Here is a 21983-nt window from a genome sequence, read left to right on the forward strand (position 1 = left end):
TGATCCGGCATCTTCATCTTCTTTATCTGACAGTGATACGGGTCTGTGATACTATGAGCTCCTGTTCCGCTCTCTGACGCCACTGTATTTTCCCCACTCCTACAGCTGTCAATTATCCTGGAAGTCTGAAGATACAGCGGTGTCTGTAGAGCAGGACGGGAGCGCACAGTGTCACAGACCCGCATCAGATGGGTGTGAAAAAATAATAAACAAGTAAACTCACTCCTCCTCGTGCCTCCTCCCCGGGTCCTGTTTACAGCAGCCGGCTGTCCTCCTCTGATGTAAACTGCCCGTCACCTACCCGGCTGCCCGTCACCTACCCGGCTGTACGTCACCTACCCGGCTCTTCCAGCTGATACCTCACAGCCCGCTGTAACAGGCCAGAGTAAACCCCCAGACTATACCCGGAGTAAAAATGGCCTAGGCTAGATTATACCCTGGGTATATTTTGGCCTAGCCTAGATTATACCTCAGGGTATATTTTGGCCTAGCCTAGATTATACCCTAGCCTGTTTTGGCCTAGGCAAATTTATACCCCCTCAGGCCATTTTATACCACCATGAAATCAGTAGCATTAAGTGATATACACAAGAATTACTTAATTTTTCAACACTTTTTATTGGCGATTCAGCTTTGTCTGCTGAGTTAAGTGAGAAGCTGACTGACGTAAATAATAAAAATCTAAACACTTTAAGGACATTTATCATTGTGTTTGCACAAATTCTTTTTTTTTGGCTAATAAAGAGATTTTGTGACTTCATAAATATCTGTGCGAGACCTATTGAGGGTTTTGCGCTATTTTCTATTAGTCTCCGCCGCCTGCGCCTTTTTTTAATATTTGCATTGGGAGGGGCGGGGGTTGTTCTATTAACTACTTTTTCATTAGATATATCATGTGCAAATTTTTGTTTTTTTTTGCGCAAATCCTACCCTAGCGTAGCTTTGTAACCAAGCTGTTTTAGGTTGGGTTCGCACTGCATTTTTGCAATCCGTTTTTTTCCCCCACCATCCGTTTCTTGCAAAATGGATGAAAAAATAGGAAGCGTTTGTGTACCTCCGTTTCGATTAGTTTTTCCATTAACTTTCATTAAAAAAAAAAACAGATTAAAAAACGGATCAAAATGCATCCTTTTTTAATGTACACAAAAAACGTGGCTGACCGTGGTGTTGTGTAGGCTAAAAAAAGATGCATTTTGATCCGGTTTTATTTGATAAAAGGATGAACCCAAGTGAACCTAGCCTTAGGCATAAATTGTGCAAGATGTATCAAGGCACTTGCGTCTAATGATGATTTTTGCGTAGCCCATAAAAATCTGCTCAAAAAAATAGTGCAGATGATTCAGTGATGGGACAGCGCCATCTACTGTCAGTTCAGTGTAAGCACTATACTCTATTTCCCAACAAGAGGAAGCAGCTGTGTATCGGAGTATGATAAAAAAAAAAAAAAAAAGTCTGCACTTTTTTTTAAACTAATTAGAGATAAAGTAAGAAAACCAGTGAAGTGATAACATTATGACCTGCAGGGATATATTCTGGCCTAGGCTATTTTAAACCCCCGGTATAGAGTATATCCCCTGGGGTATACTGTAGCCTGGGCCAGAAGTTAGAAAACCAGTGATATGATAACTTGGAGGGATATAGTCTGGCCTAGACTATTTTACACCCGCAAATATAGAGTTTATCGCCTGGGGTATACTGAGGCCTGGGTCAGGGGTGAGAAAACCAGTGAAGTAATAACATTATGGCCTGGAGAGATATAGTCTGGCCTAGGCTGTTTTACACCCCCAGGGATAGAGTTTATCCCCTGGGTTATACGGTGGCCAGGTTCGACATTGGATGGATATATTCTGGCCTGGATGGGGATAGTTTGGCCTAGGCTATTTTACAGAGCGGGGTATAGTTTGGCCTAGGCTATTTTACACCCCGGGGTATAGTTTGGTTTAGGCTATTTTACACACCGGGTATAGTTTGGCCTAGGCTATTTTACACACCAGGTATAGTTTGGCCTAGGTTATTTTATACAGCCGGGTATAGTTTGGCCTAGGCTATTTTACATAGCGGGGTATAGTTAAACTTAGGCTATTTCAAACCCCCGGGTGTACTCTGGACTAGGCGGGTATAGTTTGGCCTAGGCTATTTTATAACCCGGTGTTTACGCTGGCCTAGGCTATTTTATACCCCGGGGTATACTCTGGCCTATGCCATTTTATACCCCCGGGTATATTCTGGCCTGGAGGGATATAGCTTGGCCTAGGCTATTTTATAACCCGGTGTAACCCGGTGAGCTTCACACAGCCGCGGGGCCGAGCACGTAATGTATGCTTCGTTCTGGGGGGGCAGCCCTGAGCATACATCACCTGCTACGGGCTCCTGCTTGCTTCGAAGCCTCCCGGCATCTCCCGGCGGTCGGCCAATCAGTGCACTGTGGCGGGGCAGGCCCCGAAGCAAGCAGGAGCAGGTGATGTATGCTCTAGGGCTGCGGGCGGCGGAGGGTTAAAGGGGCCGGGTTACATATCCGCAGCAGAATGAAAAATGTAACCCCATAGACCTTCACACTACCAGGATCGGCAGCGGATTTCGCTGCAAACCCACAGTGTGAGATCCGCTGCAGATCCGGTACGTGTGAAGGCACCCTTAAAGCAAATGTACCTGATGGTAGGTGTATCATCTTTCTCCATATTACAAGACATGTATAACCAGTATCAGTTTTTTGAGCAGTATTAAATAGCTGTAAATTAGGATGGAATGTAATAATGCATTACATAAATACTATAATATAACATTCCTTTTTGGGTTCTGTCGGCACTAACTTTTTATACTAGGGTCCTGTACCGTCACTGTCCACCCCTGGCTATTTGTCCATTTCCTTACTATTAGATGTAAGGCTTTACTTCCTTTGCTTGGGTTCTTTTTTTTTCATATACAGTAATATAGATATCTAATGGACTCCTATGGGTACAGGAAGTAATTTCAGATTACTAAGCACTGTCCTGTACACTTCTGTTACTTGACCTGTTAACTAAAGTAGCTCAGTATTGCTGTACTCCATTACAACTATTATGTAACATCCCTGACTTGTCTCTTTCTTAGTTTGTGCTTTGGATTTGGACTTTTCTGGGGGGGGGGTTCCCCTTCAAAAACACCAATAAACGGCAATTAGAGCCCACGGCCCTGAATGTAAATTTCTATGTGAAGTTGTAATTCATCAATTGGATCTTTACCATCAACCCCCATTGATAGCAATAAGCACACGTCTTTATCACTTCAGTTGCCACCTGCTATCTATTAGGCATGACAGTCGGGAGCATGTGACAGAAGATTTAACTGTATATGCCGTCCCTGTTTGCCTTCCTTCTTATAGCATCTCCTTCATGAACAATTACAGGATAGATTCCCATTATCCTAGTGTTTGAACGGTTAACGCCGCCTGTACCATACAACCAGTTACATGCAAAGGAGGAAAAAAAAAAAAAATGCCACAGCGCACAGAACATATTCATCACTGTGGATTATAAATTGACTGACATATGGTAGAAAAAAAAGATTAAAGGATTAGCTAATTAAATCGCATGACTCAGATCCCCGCACCAGCCCCACATACAGTAGTGTTGATCTACACCAGGATACATGCCAGTAATAGATACAGCCAGTTTTGGCCCAGCAGTTTCTCACTTTGACAGGATGAATGCGAAGTTCCCACAGAGATGAGAAATATGTAGGCACAGTTATATAATATACAGCTAGAAGAGCGTCCATAACCTAATATGTGCAATGTATAGAATGTATTTTTTAAGGCTATTTATTGTACTAGACTGCAAAGATACAGTTGTGAGAAAGTTTTTGTTTTTTCTTCAGTTTTTCACATATACAGTATATTTTGTTTGTTCATTTTTTGTGAGTGTATGTTGAGGCGTCAGTTGTCCATTTTACACCTTGAAATAGTTTTCTTCTATTGCATTGCATTCAGTTGAATTCAATGGGAAAACGCCTGACAATTCCCATTTACATTAATCTTACAGCTGAAATTGTAACAGCTGTAAAAATCCAAAAAAAAGTCTAATGTCATGTTTTGCATGTAAGCACTTGAAAATGGCAGATAGAGACCTGATTTGGCTTCAAATGGTGCCCAATAGATGGGATCTGTTAGGGTTCTATTAGGTCTGAATTCTCAAGAACTTGGCTCCATTTTTTTTTCTAAAGGGGTAATCTAGGCATATATAAGATATTTCTGGTAAAATAGAAAGAAAATATTAAACAGCCTATTCTCACCTACCTTGCCACCCTATGGACTCTCCTGTCTCACTTCAGTCAGTAAGCACGGAACTGTCACTGAGCAGGGAACCCGGAGAAGCATGCGGGGGGTTGTCGGGGAACGCGGACAGGTAAGCATGATCTATTTATTCCTTAACGTCACAGCAGCTAAAAAGTTAACTTTTACAAGGCTATGGCACTATATTCTCACATCAAAATGAAAATCCGCTGCAAGAATGAATTTCTAACTGAAGCTAGAATTCCGCCATGTACATACACGGTATGGGTGAATGTACCGTCATGGTAATGACCCTAGGGCTTAAAAAGGAGCCACTATAAGAAGATGACCATTATATTTAATTAAGAATTTCCTTTTACAGGAAAGCTAAAGACATGAGAGCTCAGCTTATTCACCCAGGTGATATGTCAAAGAGATCATGGTCCTGAATCAAGACCCGATTTGAGACCAAGAAAAACTGAAAATTTTTTCACTGCCCATAATATTGAAGTATCCTGGTACCTATCCTGGTATCTGTCTGCTGCTAAATAATATAGGTTGCAGGGCAATAGACTCTGTCAGTATAATCATGTATGGAGCCCAAACATTTGTAACATTTATTTTTTTGAACTGTTTAATGTATAAACTGAAGAAGTGTATGATGGTTTAATGGTTAGCATTCTGTACATTGACACCTTTAGTGCATATTTTGTATGTGTATGAGAAGTAGGTCACATGACCTTCCCACATAGTTTCCCAAATAAACCTCTACAAAGTCCTGTGGGAGGAGTCGCCAAATCCAAACCTCTCTCCCCTGGGGACTGAATCAAATGAGTCTAGTCAGAGTTTGACCCCGGTTAGAGAAGTGTGAAGGTGTCTGCCACTTCTGTTGAGCAAATAGTCAGCCAGTTTAGCACTGGTCTTTGCCAGTGAAGGAGCTACTGTGTGCTTCTCTCTGCTGTGCAGAAAGCTAGTTAACCATAGCTCTGCCAGGGTAGCTATTTCAGGTAATCCGCTACTCAGGTCAGCTCTGGGTCATTCACAGTCAATCTTATGGCATTGTGTGGGTAAATATATATAAATATACACCCACAAGCTGAATACAGTCAACACTAAGGCTACGTGCACACAGAGCAAAAGTGGCGGAATTCTCAGCCGCGGAATGCTGGCAGCTTCCCTGTCATAATGACACTCTATGGGAGGCTTGCCCGCCTTCTCTCTCCGTGCTGAAGAATTCCACCACTTTTGCTCCATGTGCACGTAGCCTAAAGGGGAATCTATTGAATATTCAAAAAGAGGGAGAGTATTGTATGTAGGAGTACTTGCTACATGTACTGCATTCCCAGTGGGCCTCCAGCCAGGGCCAGTGCTAAATGACTTCCATAACCCAAGCCTTATTGCCCTTACTTCTTATTGCGCTTATTCCTGGAATCATGTGTCAAAAAGCATGAGTACTAAAGGTTTCTTATTCACCACAGGGAGCCAGCCTATGAAGACCCCTTACAATAGAGTTAGTTGATACCTAGACTGTATCTTTAGAGTGTCACTTATAGACACCACAGCTAATAAGGGAATAGTTAACTTAAAGGGAATCCGTCAGCTGCAATTCCGATTCCAAACTATTGACACTGCTGGGATAGCTGTTAGTCAAGGAGACACATGGTACCGTTCATATATCTGTCTGTTCCTCCAGAATGTAGAACCAGTTTGCAATGGAGAATAGAAACGTGTCAAAGAGGCATTCCCAAGCTGCTGAAGTGCTAAGGGCTGTAATTTCTCCTCACTCTCCCTCCTTACTTAATTGATGGTCAGTTTTCAGTACCAATACCAATTTCCAAATCTTGTTTCTGCACTATGTTTTCAGCTAAATGTAAATGAAGCCTGAGGGGGCCCAAGGGCCCCAAAACTTAGTTTTTAAGTTACTCTTCTGAATAAAGACACATGGTTAACGAGTTCTTATGTTCAGGGTTCATTGGAGCCAGATACTAGCTGTTGCTTGTCCTCTGAGCTGCCTATACACCTTCAATACCTCTTGGGTGAATTATCTTTGGCTGACAGTTATCTCCCCCAACCTTCCCATACAAATGAACGTTCGACATGGCCAAAAGTTCAGGTATTCTCTGTATTAGACAGCAACACATAAAATTCTGTCGGAAAAAGATGACCACAACAGTGTAGAAAATTTTAATCCAATTATATTCTGGACCTGTCATCAGTCTAATCATAAAGCCACAATCACTAGACTCTTAAACCAGGCCTTGGCTCCAGCTATTCCCTGGTATAGAATCTATTCTTAAAGGAGAAGTCCAGCAAAAATGTTTATTAAAGTATTGGATTACCCCCCAAAAGTTATACAAATCACCAATATATACTTATTACGGAAAATGCTTATAAAGTGCTTTTTTCCCTGCACTTACTTCTGCATCAAGGCTTCACTTCCTAGATAAAATGGTGATGTCACGACCCGACACCCAGAGCTGTGCGGGCTGTGGCTGCTGGAGAGGATGATGGCAGAGGGATGCTCAGTGTCCCTACAGTGCCCTGTGTCCCTCAGTGTCCCCCTGCCATCATCCTCTTCAGCAGCCACAGCCCGCACAGCTCTGGGAGTCGGGTCGTGACATCACCATGTTATCCAGGAAGTAAAGCCTTGATGTAGTAGTAAGTGCAGGAAAAAAAGCACTTTATAAGCATTTCCCGTAATAAGTGTATATTGGTGATTTGTATAACGTTTGGGGGGTAATACAATACTTTAATAAAAATTTTCACCAGACTTCTCCTTTAAGCCTACATACAGACTTTATACCATATTTCATCTCATCTCATTTGAACAAGGACACAAAGGCACAATGCAAAAATGCAAATACCATGCGGAGAATATGATGCCATATATAATTTATTACAACCTATAGAAAAAATAGGTCTGCATTTTTTAATGATGTGCTATCAAAGAATAATAATGAGAAATCTCTAATCTTGAGCAGGTCCCAACAAATTAAAGCCCCTTAGATGTTCCTCTTGGCCTTAAAACAGGTTTCTGCTATTGACCTACTTTCCCGAGAATTGTCAAAGGACCCTCAACAAGCCATCTTCTAATTACCCGGCAAATTAATTCTACTCGCCTGAACTCCTTCACTAGAAACAATTCTTTCTATGAACGACACTTGGTGAAATTTGTGTATTAAAAAAAGGAAAAATCTCATAATATGAAAAACTTGTTAGTATTGGCTCTGGCTCATATAAGGTAAAGGATGGATAACATTCCGGCTTTCACGGCTCATTGCAGTATGGCTAGAAACATTCACAGTTTACTCGATTCTTAAACTCGTGACAGGCTTTGTGCAGGACTTATCCTATTTTTGGCCTTTCGAGGACTTAGCGCCCATGTGCCCTGGTTTTTCCAGGACATTCTTCCAGCTATTTCACAGCTTATGTCATAATGTGGCAATATTTACATCAATCCTAATACTACAGCATATGACTTGTGAGCCATTTGTCTGTGTCAGATGGACGTGGACTGGTTAGGTTTTTAGTGCTCATGGAAATCAGGTAGAGATGCTCATCGAAAACTTAAACACGGAGCATAGTAGAATATTGCATCATCTATCATCATATAATAGATACAGATAATAAATACCTGTGAACCCCTTTGTTAATCGATATGGGCATAACTAGCAAGGTAGCAGGCACATTATTATTATTATTCCTGCACTGTAACATCACTATGAGCATTATTTCTGCACTGTGACATCACTATGAGCATTATTCCTGCACTGTGACATCACTATGAGCATTATTCCTGCACTGTGACATCACTATGAGCATTACTCATGTACTGTGACATCACTATGAGCATTATTCCTGCACTGTGACATCACTATGAGCATTATTCATGTACTGTGACATCACTATGAGCATTATTCATGTACTGTGGCATCACTATGAGCATTATTCCTGCACTGTGACATCACTATGAGCATTATTCATGTACTGTGGCATCACTATGAACATTATTCCTGCACTGTGAAATCACTATGAGCATTATTCATGTACTGTGACATCACTATGAGCATTATTCATGTACTGTGACATCACTATGAGCATTATTCATGTACTGTGACATCACTGTATGCATTATTTCTGCACTGTGACATCACTATGTAAGTTATTCCTGTGCCTTAAAGAAGAGCTAGAAGGTAAAAAAAAAAACACACACACACACAGCAGCAACAACAACAACAACAACGAGAGCAGGGAGTAGTGGGAACATAATAATGAAGTAATACCTGTCCCAGTGCAACCGTTCACAGTCACCCTCCAGGCTCCTTTATCTTCCATTTTTGTGACATCACATGCCTGTTCAGAAATGCCCACTCAGCCAATCAGTGACTGAGGCGGGACACCTCTGCAGTTACTGAGTGGCTGAGTGGGTAGTTCCTGTGGTGTTGTGAGGACACAGGAACAGAGAGATTCAGGAGACCAGAGGGTAACAGTGAGAAATGGCGCTGCAGCTGCTGGGGCACCAGGACAGGTAAGTATCACTTAATTATTGTGTTCCCATACCCCTTGCCCTCCCTGATTTTTAAAGGGAATCTTTCACTAGGTTTATGCCACCTTAAATGACGGCAGCATAAACTAGAGACAGAAACGCCAATCAGATCGGTATATTACTTACATCATTCTGTTCAGCCGTTCTTCTAATATGCAGGAGAATAGGATTCCTGCTGCACCCCTCCTCCGCCAGCTGCTGATTGACAATAGACTGCCTATATACAGCATGGATAGATAACTACCAATCAGCAGCTGGTGGGTGGAGTTTTCTGCTTCTCATGAATATTCAGGACTACTGGGCTTATACACATAATGGAGAGGACCACTTATTGTCCATGTTATTCAGGAGGATAGCTCCCAATCAGCTGCACAGACCAATGTAAGTGATACATCATTCTGTTCAGCTTCTCTGTCACTACTTTATGTCACCCTTAGATAGCACAGCAGAAACCTACTGACTTTAAACTTCCATACTGTGAACTTGTTGCTGAAAGTGGTCAGGGTGGAGCGAGATCCTATTTGAAGTTTTGCTCTAGTTATTGGTCATGATCACGGTCCACAACACAGGGGTCTACGGTGGTCTTCTTGATCACACAGCCAGTACATCATACTTCATAACGGTTATACAAAACAAGTTTAATTAACAAAAAATATGAATATATACAAGAAGTTACACTAAACACTTAAATTAAACTTTTTATCCTATTTTAGGATCCAGTTTCCATGGTTTCATAAAATATAGCTCCTCTATGGTAGGAGAACGCTGGGAGCCAGAGTTTTATGGCTCTATTCTTTAAGGATAATTAATTGAACAAACATTTTTTATTCACTCTGCAATATTAACAGATGATTATTATAAGTTATTACACGTCTGAGATTAACCAAACCAATACAGTTCATGCTTAACTGAAATGTTCTGTGGGAAAGCAGTATAAAGCGCTAACCAGTTCTTATTTTACTATTAGGGATGTGATGGACCCAAGAACGGGCCAAATGGGGGGGGGGGGCCTACTTGGAAGAATGTACTTGCCAGGATCTTTGAGGAACTTCTTGAAAACTTGAGGAGGCGAAACTGACTGGAAGTTTAACCTGGATGTGTGGGTAAGCCTGGGTTCACACTGCGTTTTTGCTGTCTATTTAATGGGGGGAAAAAATTGTGTGCATCCATTTTGATCTGTTTTTCCATTGATATTTATTAAAAATATGGATCAAGCAATGGATCAAAACACATCCTTTTTTTAGCGTACACAAAAATGTGGCCGACCACAAAAACTTAGATGATCATCTAATGCATCCTACTGCCCAGAGAAAACAGATGCAAGTAACTTCCATTGGGTAAAAACCAATTTTCCTCACTGTGGAGAGAAAAAATCCTTCCCTGACTCCAAGGATCAATCACCTTTTCCAGAATCTAGTGATTATAACCTATAATATTATTGCCCTCCAGAAATGCCCCCAGGCCCCTTCTGTGTTCTTGTAGTGAGTTCACCATCACAACTTCCTCTGGCAGAGGGTTTCAGAATCTCATTGCTCTTAGGGTACTTTTACATAAGCCGGTGGGGGCCCAATAATAACTGTAAGTGAGCGCCGATCTGCTAGATAGGCGCTTGTTTACTGGGCCTATTACACGGCCTAATTATCGTTTAACAAGGGCTGCATGGACATCGTTACCGATGTTCTTGCAGCCCTTGCTCAAACTGTATGCATTACCTATCCATGTTGCAGGGCTCCTCTTGTGGTCTGCTTCTCACCGGGTCCCGTGGCTGCAGCTCCAGAGCGGTGGTCCCAGCCTGTGATTGGCTGAGCGGCCTGTCAGCTAAGACAGATCGCACTGAAGCTGAGCAGACTGCAGAGAAGCAGACCGCAGGAGGAGCACTGCAGCATGGATAGGTAATATATACAGTTTAGAAATCGTCAGTCACCGGCCGCGCACCGCTGTTACACGTAGTGATGCGCGGTTGGTGCCCGTCAATTATAGGTCCAAACCTATATCAACAATCAGCCGATGATCGTTTTCATTGGCTGATCGTTGTGTTTAGTACACGGAGCGATCGTTCCGTGTAATTGGGCCCTTACAGTAAATAATCCCCTTCTGTTAGAGTGTACAAACTTTTTCCCTCTATGTGTAGAAGATGTATACCCCTTGTTACAGATAGTGCCATAGGTATAAATAGATCCTGCCCTGATATGTTTATACATGGTTACTAGGTTACCCTCTTAGCCATCAAAATTTAGATTCTTACTTTTTTTGGAATAATATTTATATAGTGTATGCCTGTCTGTGTGTATACATTGTAATATGCCTTCTGCTGTATTTTCTTTTTTCATACTATTCAGTATGTGGAAGGTCTACTATTCATCGCTATAGAGGGCCCAATTAGCCTTACACTAGTACAGGAGATCCAGAAATGTTTGATCTAAATAGGGATTGGATCACAACAGAGAGCATCTCCCAAACAAGATATAATAGGCTATATAATCAATGACCGTAGCCAGGGCGTAATGGGGGTGTCTAGCAAGAAGATTTGGTACAATGGTATTATGCATCAAGAAGTGGTATTCTGTGGGGGTGGTCTTCTCAAAGAAAATTGCCTCTATGCATAATAAGTGGTGGACTAATAATTTGTTTTTCTAGGTTTTACTATATGCTAACATTATTACACCCTTCTGATCTGCCCTATATAGGCTCTAATCCCCAGTTACCCCTAAACCTCTCCAATTCTAAACAAACCATCAAAAACATCTACACAAAATACACTTGATACCTTCAGTAATTCTCTTGTTCTGGTCCCATTGTAATACGTTGATGTTATTGTGTATACCACTCAAAAATTAATTGTCTATACCATGTGATGAGCAAGATTTAAAGCACAATATAGAGTTTGTACCATCCAGCAACAATACATAGGTGACAGATATATAATAATGTTACTTCTTAGCACGTACCTTGAGGAAATGCATTTGGCTGTACGATATACAGGAATCCTTGCACTAAATGAAACAACAAGCCTATAGGTCCCGGCTCATGGTAGGCATTGGTGTCATAACTTCCAGTAGGTACATATCCAAAATCCAGTGGTGCGCTGTTGTAAGAAAGGGATTTTTCAGAGACAGTACTTCCACAAAGCAGCAGAAATAGTACAGAGAGTTTAAGAGCCATTGGTGTCACAACCACATCAGCCTTGGAGTAGTTGGGTTTGGCTTTAGTACTAGCTCCTTCCTTATTGTATCCTGCGCTGAGCAGCTGATGTCCTCGGCTCCGTGTCTGATCTGAACGTCTGCTCACTTGGAGGTAGGAAGGGATTTAGCAGACAGGATCTTACAGGTCACTGCTGGGAAGAAGATGAACAAAACCGTATTAACGTCTATAGATTAAGGAGGCAACAAAATACCTGCGTGCCAGGATACCAGAATGAATGCAGGCAATAGAAATACTGAGATACATATATTGCATATTATATTATCGCCAATAAGACTGCTATTACAACTGGCTAGAGGCGAGGACTTTTAAAGGAAAATATGGTTAGTTTATCTTGCATTTCCTATACAATAGCTGCTGCCAGATAAGCAGACTATTATTTACCTACTATCATACATGACTCTTTCTGTAAAAAAAAAAAGAAAGAAAAAGAAAACAAAAGAACTATATTCCAACATAAAAAGAAAACTACACCACATTAAATGTTAGCTGTTACTGGTGGTAAAATTTTGTATTAAAAATGCAGTTTCCAAACCAGCCAGTGGAGGTCAGCAACACAAAGTACATTTGTCAAAGCTCAAGCCGCAAGGCCCGGCTCCTGGCTCTGTAGGAGTGCGCGGCCTGGCTTGTAGAGACGCCGATGGAGTCCCTCTTGACCAATCAGGCCGGCTGCTGGGGATTCACCGCCCCTGGCCGATCAGCATTAGGTGTTTGATGTTGTGTTGACTGTCAGCTGACCCACCAGTCAGCTGTCAGCACCTGGGCCGAACCTGGAGCATCAGGCCCAATCACTTCTGGGGCTGGGACTTCAGGTGCCATAAGTATCTTCCCCTCTGCCTCAGTCCTTGCCTGCTATAGTGTCTAGTTTAGTGTATCTTGACCTAGCATTATGTCCTGCATTGATCTTTTGGTTATCTGACTTCTGGCTCTTGACTGTTTGACTACCCTCTTGAATTCCTTATTGTTCTGCGCTGCTCGTGTGTTATTGCCCAGGACCTCTGACATTGCCCTATTGTGTGTGTTTGTCTTGTTTGTTCAGTGTTGCACTTAGCTGAGTGCAGGGTTTGCTGTCCAGTTGTCTGTTGCCATTTAGGGCTTCTGAGGCAAGTAGGCAGAGACAGCGGGGCGGGTGCCATCTTTAGGGCTCACCTGTCCTTGTGTCATCCTGTCCCTATCCTAACAACAATCTATTCCAAAGTGTCGTTTTACGGCATGCTGTGAAACAGAATTTATTTAAAATTAAGTGTAATTTCAATAATATAACAAATACTGTTATAAATAATTTATTAAAATAAACTATTGAGTACTTTTACACAGGTCTTTTTTTTCCGTCAGAGTTCATATCAAAACCGAATCAATTCTGCCTTTTTTTCCCCGATGGGAATCAGTGCTATGCATTATAGTTTTTCTCCAGTGCTTAGCTGAATGAAATCTGCATTGAAAAAAAAAAGTAACATGCCACTTCTTGACACAGATAAGATGCTGAAACCGGTAGCCTGGATCCGGATAAGCCCCATTGAATAGATTGTATAAGACTAATCTGTATTAAAATCTGTGACATACAAGCTGTAAATTCAAGTCAGGAATCAGAAGATATGACTGAGATTTCAGAAGCAGATTTCACAATATATTGGCGAGTATGAGAGCACTATATGCAGTCATGTACTATGTGTAGGGGAGTAACAGAAGCCCCTATGCAAAATCTAAGGCATTTATAATATTAGTGGTCTCTCATATTGCAAAGGGGCATTTGAGTCCTCTCAAAGTCTAGGTGCTAGTGCTACCTCTGTACCCCCCTATAGTTATACCCCGGCTTTGTGTGTTTATTTAAAAAATCTTAATATATAAATATTTGGCAAAAATTAATTAGAAACCTCCTGTGTACACTATATACTCCTCTATAGATCTGTAGCCCATTTATGACAGCAGAGGCATTATGAGCTTACATGGGGCACGGAGCTCAATGTGAATCCTTTGTATAAGAGTTGGCTCTGAAAGGATCACTTTAACCCTCTTAGCAATTAAAAATCCACATGAAATAGTAAAACAGTGCATTTCTTTATTGATGCTCACAGAGGTCAGCTGTGAAATAGGATAAGAGATGAAAGGTTGGGGAGCTGACTCTCCAGACATGAGATTATCCTGACAATTGTCCCCAGAGACAAGAGAACTCATACTTGGTTTCTGTAACCATTCACATTATAGGAATACATGGAAACACACAGTCAGGTTAGCAGTACAGCGGCTAGAATGCTATGTTTAGCAGAGGCGTCAACATAAATCGAAAAGAGTAATGTGAAAAGAAAACATTTTTTTGGGGGGCTATAGCAAAAACTATAGCCGAAAACACATATGATTAAAGGTATTTTTGGTGATTTTTTTTTACAGCATAGGGCTATGTTCCCACACAGTATTTTTGCCCGGTATCTTGGTCAGTATTTTGCAATCAAAATCAGGAGTGGATTAAAAACACAGAAAGGCTATGTTCACACACTGTTCAAATTTTCTGGATTGGCCATTTAACGGCAAATAACAGCCGTTGTTTTAAAATAGAGGCAATTATTTGCCCGCAGCCCGGCCTGCCCGCAGCCTGGCCCCCCGCTCGCAGCCCGGCCCCCCGCTCATCCGCAGCCCCCTGCATCGGTTTGATCGCCACCCTCGCCGCCGCTCTGATCGCCGCCGCTGCTCCGATCGCCGCCGCTCTGGTCGCCATCCCCCCGCCGCCGCTGCTCCGATCGCCCCCACTGGCACGCAAGCATACGTTACCTGCTCCGCGCAGCAGGTCTTCCGACATCCCCGGCTCCGCTCTTCAGTGCACTGATTGGCTGAAGAGGGGAGCCGGGAATTTCAAACGACTCCTCTTCAGCCAATCAGTGCTCCTCTTCAGCACTGATTGGCTGAAGAGGAGCCGGGCTGCGGGCGGCCGGACTATCGCGCGACAACTGTTTACACGGAACGATCGGCGAATTTTTTGCGGACGCCGAACGACGATTTGATGACATGTTGAAAGATCAAAACGAACAATTTCTCGTTCGTCATTTGATCGTTTGCTGCGTTTACACGTACGATTATCGTTCGAATTCAATCTTTATTGCGCAAATTCGCACGATAATCATTACGTGTAAACGCAGCATAATATCCGCCAATAATATGTGAATAAGCAGCTGCCCCCTCCCCCACACACACACTCCCCACACATACTGCAGCACACCTGTAGTGTGTGGTGCTGTCACAAGTAAGCTACATCGGTGGCTATGAACAGTTGCCAGTAGCAACCACTTAGATTTCATTTTTCAGAGGCCTATTAAAAATAATTAAACTTGAATCTGATTGGTTGCTATGGGCAACTGCTTCCCTGGCCCTCTGCAGAAGGTTTCATGAATTTCCCCAATACTATCAAAAAGAGTAGACCAACGCCTCAATCATATGTTTCACTTTATAAAATGCACTTTAAGGAAGAAAATATCTTGCAAAAAAGTGACTGTGTAATGGCCCAGAACGTTATTTATTGTCAGGCGTCTGGAAATGTATTGTTGCTACCTTAGACAGTCTGTATTAGGGCCTATGTATTTGCTGCTCTTCCTTAGCTCTCTTGTAGTGGTATTGTTTTCTGCTATGTATTTATTCAATATGTTGTGTGTATTAATTGCTAATAATACAAGTGTTGAGCTTGATCAGTGCTCCTCCTTTGCAACCTATCACACTGTAGTGATTGGCCAGGGGATAGCTAGCTCCGCCCACCTTTTACCCAGAGGGCTGTGCAGTCTTGTCAGTGACAGTTGGTAGTCTGGCATTGCCAGAGTCACATCTAACCTCCCTACGTCACCCCAGTAATCCTGTCAGACTCCATCATCAGCCCCCTAACCTGTTTCCAGTCAGCCATAAGGACTAATACGTGTCTTCTAAGTCTCAGCAGGACATCCTCTGTATTTATTAGTGCCTGCTGTCGGATTGGTGATAGAGGGTCTCTCATTCACCGTCCACATCTTCCTGGCTCCCAAGTCAGTGCGTCCACGCGTCTTCCTCCTACATAATAGCGAGCGTTGACAGCGTCAAGTCTCTTCAGTAACTTCAAACACCTATTCACACGTACCTTATAAAGGCGGAAAGCTATAAAGTCTCTGGAACAGGTCTGTCTCCTTGAAATCCTATTTGTCCACCAAGTCTAAGCTATAGTAACCAAGGTAACCCTCCCCCTGAAGCAAAGGACTCTGATCAAGCCAACAGTTTGCCATCATTAGATGCCCCTGTATTGGATTGTATATAGTTATCCTTCAAGTAAAGTCTTGATATACTTTCACCGCTATTGTGTGAAGACTTTTATTAAAAATTATATGTCCCTGCGTGTATGCTGAAGAAGACAAGGGCCCCAGCACCCTCGTGACAGGAAGGTTTCAGAAGTTGAGCCCTAAGGTGGCACTACACCACCCAGCAACACAACACCCTCAGCATATTACAATAATACCACCAAAGGGACATGATAATTTTTCTTGGCGTCACGCATAGGACATTGTAACTGTATCTTATATTCAGAAGACAGGGCAACATAATAGTGCCAGACCGCCCTGACTGCCTCACTAATGTTTGGGCAAAGCGCTGATTCAATGCTGTGCCTGACCGCTGAGAGATCTGCGCAGCTACTAGTGCATCACATCCAGATTCCCACATGTAGAGGCAGAGCTGCCTGCAAGACCTTCAGATGATTAGTCATGTGACTGGGAGGAATGGACACTACAGCTTTAAATTGGGTGTGTGTTTGCCTATGTTTACACATTTTTACCTCTCCATTTAAAATGACGTCCGTCATTTTGAGGTTAAAATGACGAACGTCATTTTGCTGTTTGGTCGCCCGTCAGTGCAATAACAGCTGTTGGTACATTATTCTAGTTTAAGTGAGCTAATTGGCCTTTGGGTGTGTCTTTAATTGAAAAGTCCATTGAATTTAACAGCAAAAAGCGGTGAAAGAACTGTTAAAAAAAGGGAAAAACTGTGAGTGAACAACTGAAAAATAATGTTCGCTGTTTGCATAAGTTGTCCGAAAATAATTATCATGATCATTTTGACGTCCACTCATACAACATGCGTTATTTAATACATGTGCATAATATGTGCATTGGATGTCCATCATCCCATTGACTTCAATGCATTGCATTGAAGTCAATTAAATTGCGGCAAAAACTGACATCTTTTTAATCAGAAAAGGTGGACGCCTTTTCTCTTTTTTTGATGGTGTGTGAACATAGCTATTGACTGTATGTAGCAGAGTTGTGTGTGTCTGTGGGTATGTTTATGTAGCAGAGATGTGTGTTTCTCTGTATGAAGCAGAGTTGTTTGTGAATGGTGATGTAGCAGAGGCCTGTGTCTTTATATTGAGGTAGTAGCACTGTGTTTCTGTGGGTATGTTTATGTAGCAGAGCTGTGTTTGTGTTTTTTATGTAGCAGAGCTGGCTGTGTATTGTGCGTGCAGTAGAGCTGAGTATGTGTGGGTATAAAGGAAGTTTTTCCTGTTTTCACTTGTCTAATGGTGCATTTACACAGACAGATTTATCTGACAGATCTTTGAAGCCAAAGCCAGGAACAGACTATAAAACGGGATCAGGTCATGAAGGAAAGAATGGGATGTATCCTCTTTTTAAATCCATTCCTGGCTATGGCTTTCAAAATCTGTCAGATAAATCTTTCTGTGTAAACGCACCCTCAAGCAGGGCTGCATCTTATAGTCAGGTGCGTCTTATAAAGCAAAAAATATGATAATCAGGGGAAGATGGATGCTGTGCTTTCCAACAGTTGGAGAGCCTCATGTTATAAACCATGTGTCCCAACAATAGATAATGATAGACAGAGACTACAGGACATAGCAGCTAAATGAGCATTGTTATAAGAAATGAGATAAATCACATGGCATGTCACAGCAGTAGTATCTATGACATATGATTTGTGGGTAGTATAACATAACAATTAACTTAGTTTCTTAGTTGTTGTAGTTGCTATACTGGAGGAGTCAATGCATCATCTCAGTAATGTGGGAAACCAATTAGATTGTTACCATTAATCAGGAATTACTGATGATGATGAGAAGCACAGTAATGCAGGCCTATCTATTCTATAAGCACAAAATGTATAAAAAAATGTACAAAAGCTGCATATCTAAATGTAGAAGAAGTTCCACTTAAAATGTAACCTTTAAAGGGGTTATCCAGTGACATTTTTTTTCTTTCAAATCAACTGGTTTCAGAAAGTTTTTAAAAATCTCAAGTCTTTCCGTACTTATCAGCTGCCTTATGTCCTACTGTAAATGTTGTTTACTTTTCAGCCTGACACACTGCTCTCTGCTGACATCTCTGGCCGAAACAGGAACTGTCCAGAGCAGGAGCAAATCCCTATAGAAAATCTCTTCCGCTCTGGACAGTTCCTTTCTCGGCCAGAGATGTCAGCAGAGAGCAGTGTCCGACTGAAAAGAAAACATTTCCTGCAGGACATACAGCAGCTGATAAGTATGGGAAAAGTAGAGATTTTGAAATAAAAGTAAATTACAAATCTATATAACTTTCTTTATCGATCTATGTGTCAGCCTGCACTTCAGATTGGGATGTGTTTCCATGCATTATTGATAATGGGACACGTTACAAGCTCTACCTCCTGTACTGATATACCTTTATCTTGATCTATCATTTGTTCTGTGTGTCGGTACAGTATCTTCCACTACCTTGCTACCAAGGGCGACTGTATAGCTGACATATTGTACTGCATCTGTGTACTAGTGCCTACTATAGTCATAGTCCTATGGATAGACACTTATAAAGCAACTTATAATTCTTGGCTTTGGAGAAGAGGGTTGCGCTCATTTGTCCAGGAGGACAACAATATTTATGTATTCTGGATGATGGTGCTTGTGGTGCTCATGGTAATTGTGTACACAATTATAGTATACATTTCAACACACAAATTACATTGTAGAACTGTAATGAGTTTACCAGTGTGATGTATGTAGCCTCCCGCTATTATAAGTTTTAAAAAATGTGAATCCTAATATATTTTCAAATCACTTTATTTACAAAAAAAATTACTCCTTACCCAAGAACAATGGCTCTAAACTCTTAACCACTTGGTGTCTCACCTCCCGGCATCTGCTGTCCACTGTCTGTTGCTAGGGGAATTGTGTCTCTAGTAACAGCTACATCAGGACAAAACACTGGAAGTGAGGGCAGGTCTTAGCATGTGCTACGTGCAGGAGTGGGAAGAAAAAGACAGTATCTGAAAGCCTGGGCTGTATACCTGCAAGCTAAATCTGTCTGGCAGCTGTGGCTGATCCACATTGTTCCTCAAAGGTAAATCCAGGCTTCTCTCTTACCACCCATAAAGCTCAGGGCAGCTGATGTAAATACCAGTGTACTTAATTCTGTATGTTCACAGTGTAATCTTCCCCTTTAGCTTTTCAGCAACAGCTCAATGCTTTGTGTAACCCCTTCATTACCCAAAGCTGTTTCTTGCAAATGGCACCTTGCAATTATTAATGGTACTAGTATCCTTATATAAGGCAGAGGAATCCTTTGGACCCCCTTAGAATCTATGATCCGAGTGTTTACGCACCCCCTATAGTTACACCCCTGGTGAGCAGCTATATGTATACCTGATCCAGGTCATATTCAGTGTTTATGTTATTTTCCATACACTTTAAAACCTGTGGCTCGGACTTGTCGCCCCTGCAGCTGATCACATATTCTTTCCACATGTGCTATATTGTGGAATGGCACAGTCTTTCTGATATCTAGCTGACACCCACACAGCGTGAGCTGTAAGACATTTTCAGTGGGCTGTATACACAGTATATCCCTCTAAAACTCTCTTTAAAGTAATGATTACAGGCAGGAATCCTCTCTGCCGTCTCCCACACGTTTTACATTTTAAAGGCCTTCTGACAGAACTGTGAGATCATCCATCAGTGCATGACTTTCCCAGGTCTTACACCTTGCGATAAACATGCTGAGCTGATGGCGGGGGTTTCTTACCAGTCACCGATCAGTAACAATCACTCATTTTAATTATAGACATTAATTGTTAATGATTCCAAATAGGCAAAGGACACAGAGAAGGAGCAACATAGGTGAAGGTGCTGATAGGTGCAAGAGAAAGTCAATATCTGCCTCCGTTGTTTTATCAATAAGGTCCTGTATGTGCGGCACAGCTGGAAGCATGGAGACAGAACATATAACACTGTGATAAGGAGCCATATGGCCGCCAGGCACTGCTGTACCAAGGCCAGATGGGGGCTTCTAGGAAAGACATTGACAGTTCAACACCTTGCCCCAGTTCAAAGAGGCAACACTCCAATATCAGTGGTAAATAAGTGATTTATTCACCCATTAATGCGCAATGTTTCAATCTCACATTGAGATCTTTTTCAACAGCCAAAATGAGCCTTTCTCCACTGCTCCATGGTGCCGTTCTGATGCCCACATTGCAGACACTTTAAGCAATGGACAGGGGTCAGTATGGCATTCCGAGTGGTCTGCAGCCACAGTGCACTACTGGGTGAACCTTTTGTTTATAGCCAGCTTCAAAGTTTTTAGAAATCTATGCTATAGTAGCTCTAAGTGGGTCAAGGGGGTAGTGACTCTCCTTAAGGAGAGCCTGTCATAAAGACATGTGGAGACCATTACAGACCATTGCTGCTCCACTGAGAATTCTGGGAAGAAAGGATATGCAAAATAGCTCTCACACCTCTTGAGCAAGGAGATGTCCCTTAAAGTCAAGTCTCGCTCAGCCAAGGATCCTTAAAACATTGACTGGGGATTTTATGCCAAGCTAAACAATCTCTCCAATAGGAAAGATTTCCCATCTGCAGACAGCTGTTTCTGGGTGTTTGCCCCTCATCAGTGCAGAGCAGGGTGTTGGCTGGCTGGTGTATCTATCGATGTGGGTCAAAGGGGTAGTTCTAGGCGTAGGGGTGGGGGTTGCTCTAAGGATTAGACGAGATGGGTTATCATATTATTTAATACATCAGTAAGCCTTTGACTAGTCCCATGCGTAGAGATGAGCTTATACTATGTTCGGGTTTAGGAATTCCCGACTGCTCGGCATTTGACTCTCAGAGGCTGGAGAAGTGGATGCAGTGTCAGATACTTATATGTTTTTTGGCTTCAAAAGTTGGTCAGTGGCTGCCTTACATATCCCAGCCCTTCATTGTAATGCCATTGTAACAAGATAATTAACATTCTTATGGGTTTAATACTATGGCTGAACAGCTCATAGAACTATTACTATATAACAACTGAATATTGAGGAGTTTCCTTTGCTTATGGGGGACAGTTTTTTTTAGAAAGCCAAACTTGATTTGAACAGAAGTACATCTCACTTTACACGCACTTGCACTAAATAAGCTTTCTTGATACATTAGTGAACAAGAGTAATCAAGACAGAACGGTGTAAAAAAAAGAGACGATTGCAACAATCTATCATTGTATAACGTAATCCCCCTACTCCAACAAAGAGATCACTACTTTATACCCAGCTCCAAAGGGATAAAAGGAATTGTCTGTGATGAAGCAACCACAGAACTGAGACCAACTGAAATGATGACTGAATTTAGGAAAAGATGGTGCCTCTAACTTTCCCTGATGGGAGACAATGTACAACACAATCCAGCAAGAAGTAGACCAAATAAAATATTTACTATACACTAATCATTTATCTGTAAACCAAGTAGATATAATAAGAAGACTCTGGGGGAAATTTATCAAACTAGTATAAAGTAGAAGTATTGTCTTAGTTGCCCCTAGCAACCAATCAGATTTTACTTTTCATTCCTCACAGATTCTTTGGAAAATAAAAAGGTGGAATCTGCTAGGGGCAACTAAGACAATTCTGCTTTACACCAGTTTGATAAATCACCCCATCTGTTCTCTTCTAATAAAAGTATTTCTCCCTGCAGTAAACATCTCCATAGATTTACAATGTAATTTAAAGGGAATCTGTCAGCAGTTGGAC

General features: G+C 41.9%; 1 protein-coding gene across 11 annotated transcripts in view; it reads right to left on the minus strand.

The window, feature by feature from the left end:
• The window catches only part of PROM1 (prominin 1), a 145000-nt gene that overhangs the window by 114723 nt on the left and 8294 nt on the right, over positions 1 to 21983 (minus strand). For 6 of the 11 annotated variants that reach the window (XM_069977437.1, XM_069977439.1, XM_069977436.1 and 3 more), the window contains exon 2: positions 11744 to 12129. In XM_069977437.1, coding sequence (XP_069833538.1) covers positions 11744 to 11957 — 214 coding nt within the window. In that variant the 5' untranslated portion in view covers positions 11958 to 12129. Of the gene's footprint in view, positions 1 to 11743; positions 12130 to 15207; positions 15293 to 15536; positions 15630 to 15973; positions 16048 to 21983 lie in introns of those variants that run through there. The other 5 variants (XM_069977434.1, XM_069977433.1, XM_069977432.1 and 2 more) reach the window with 5 other exon arrangements.

The sequence above is a fragment of the Dendropsophus ebraccatus genome, chromosome 7 (assembly GCF_027789765.1).
Source record: "Dendropsophus ebraccatus isolate aDenEbr1 chromosome 7, aDenEbr1.pat, whole genome shotgun sequence".
Lineage (NCBI taxonomy): Eukaryota > Metazoa > Chordata > Amphibia > Anura > Hylidae > Dendropsophus > Dendropsophus ebraccatus.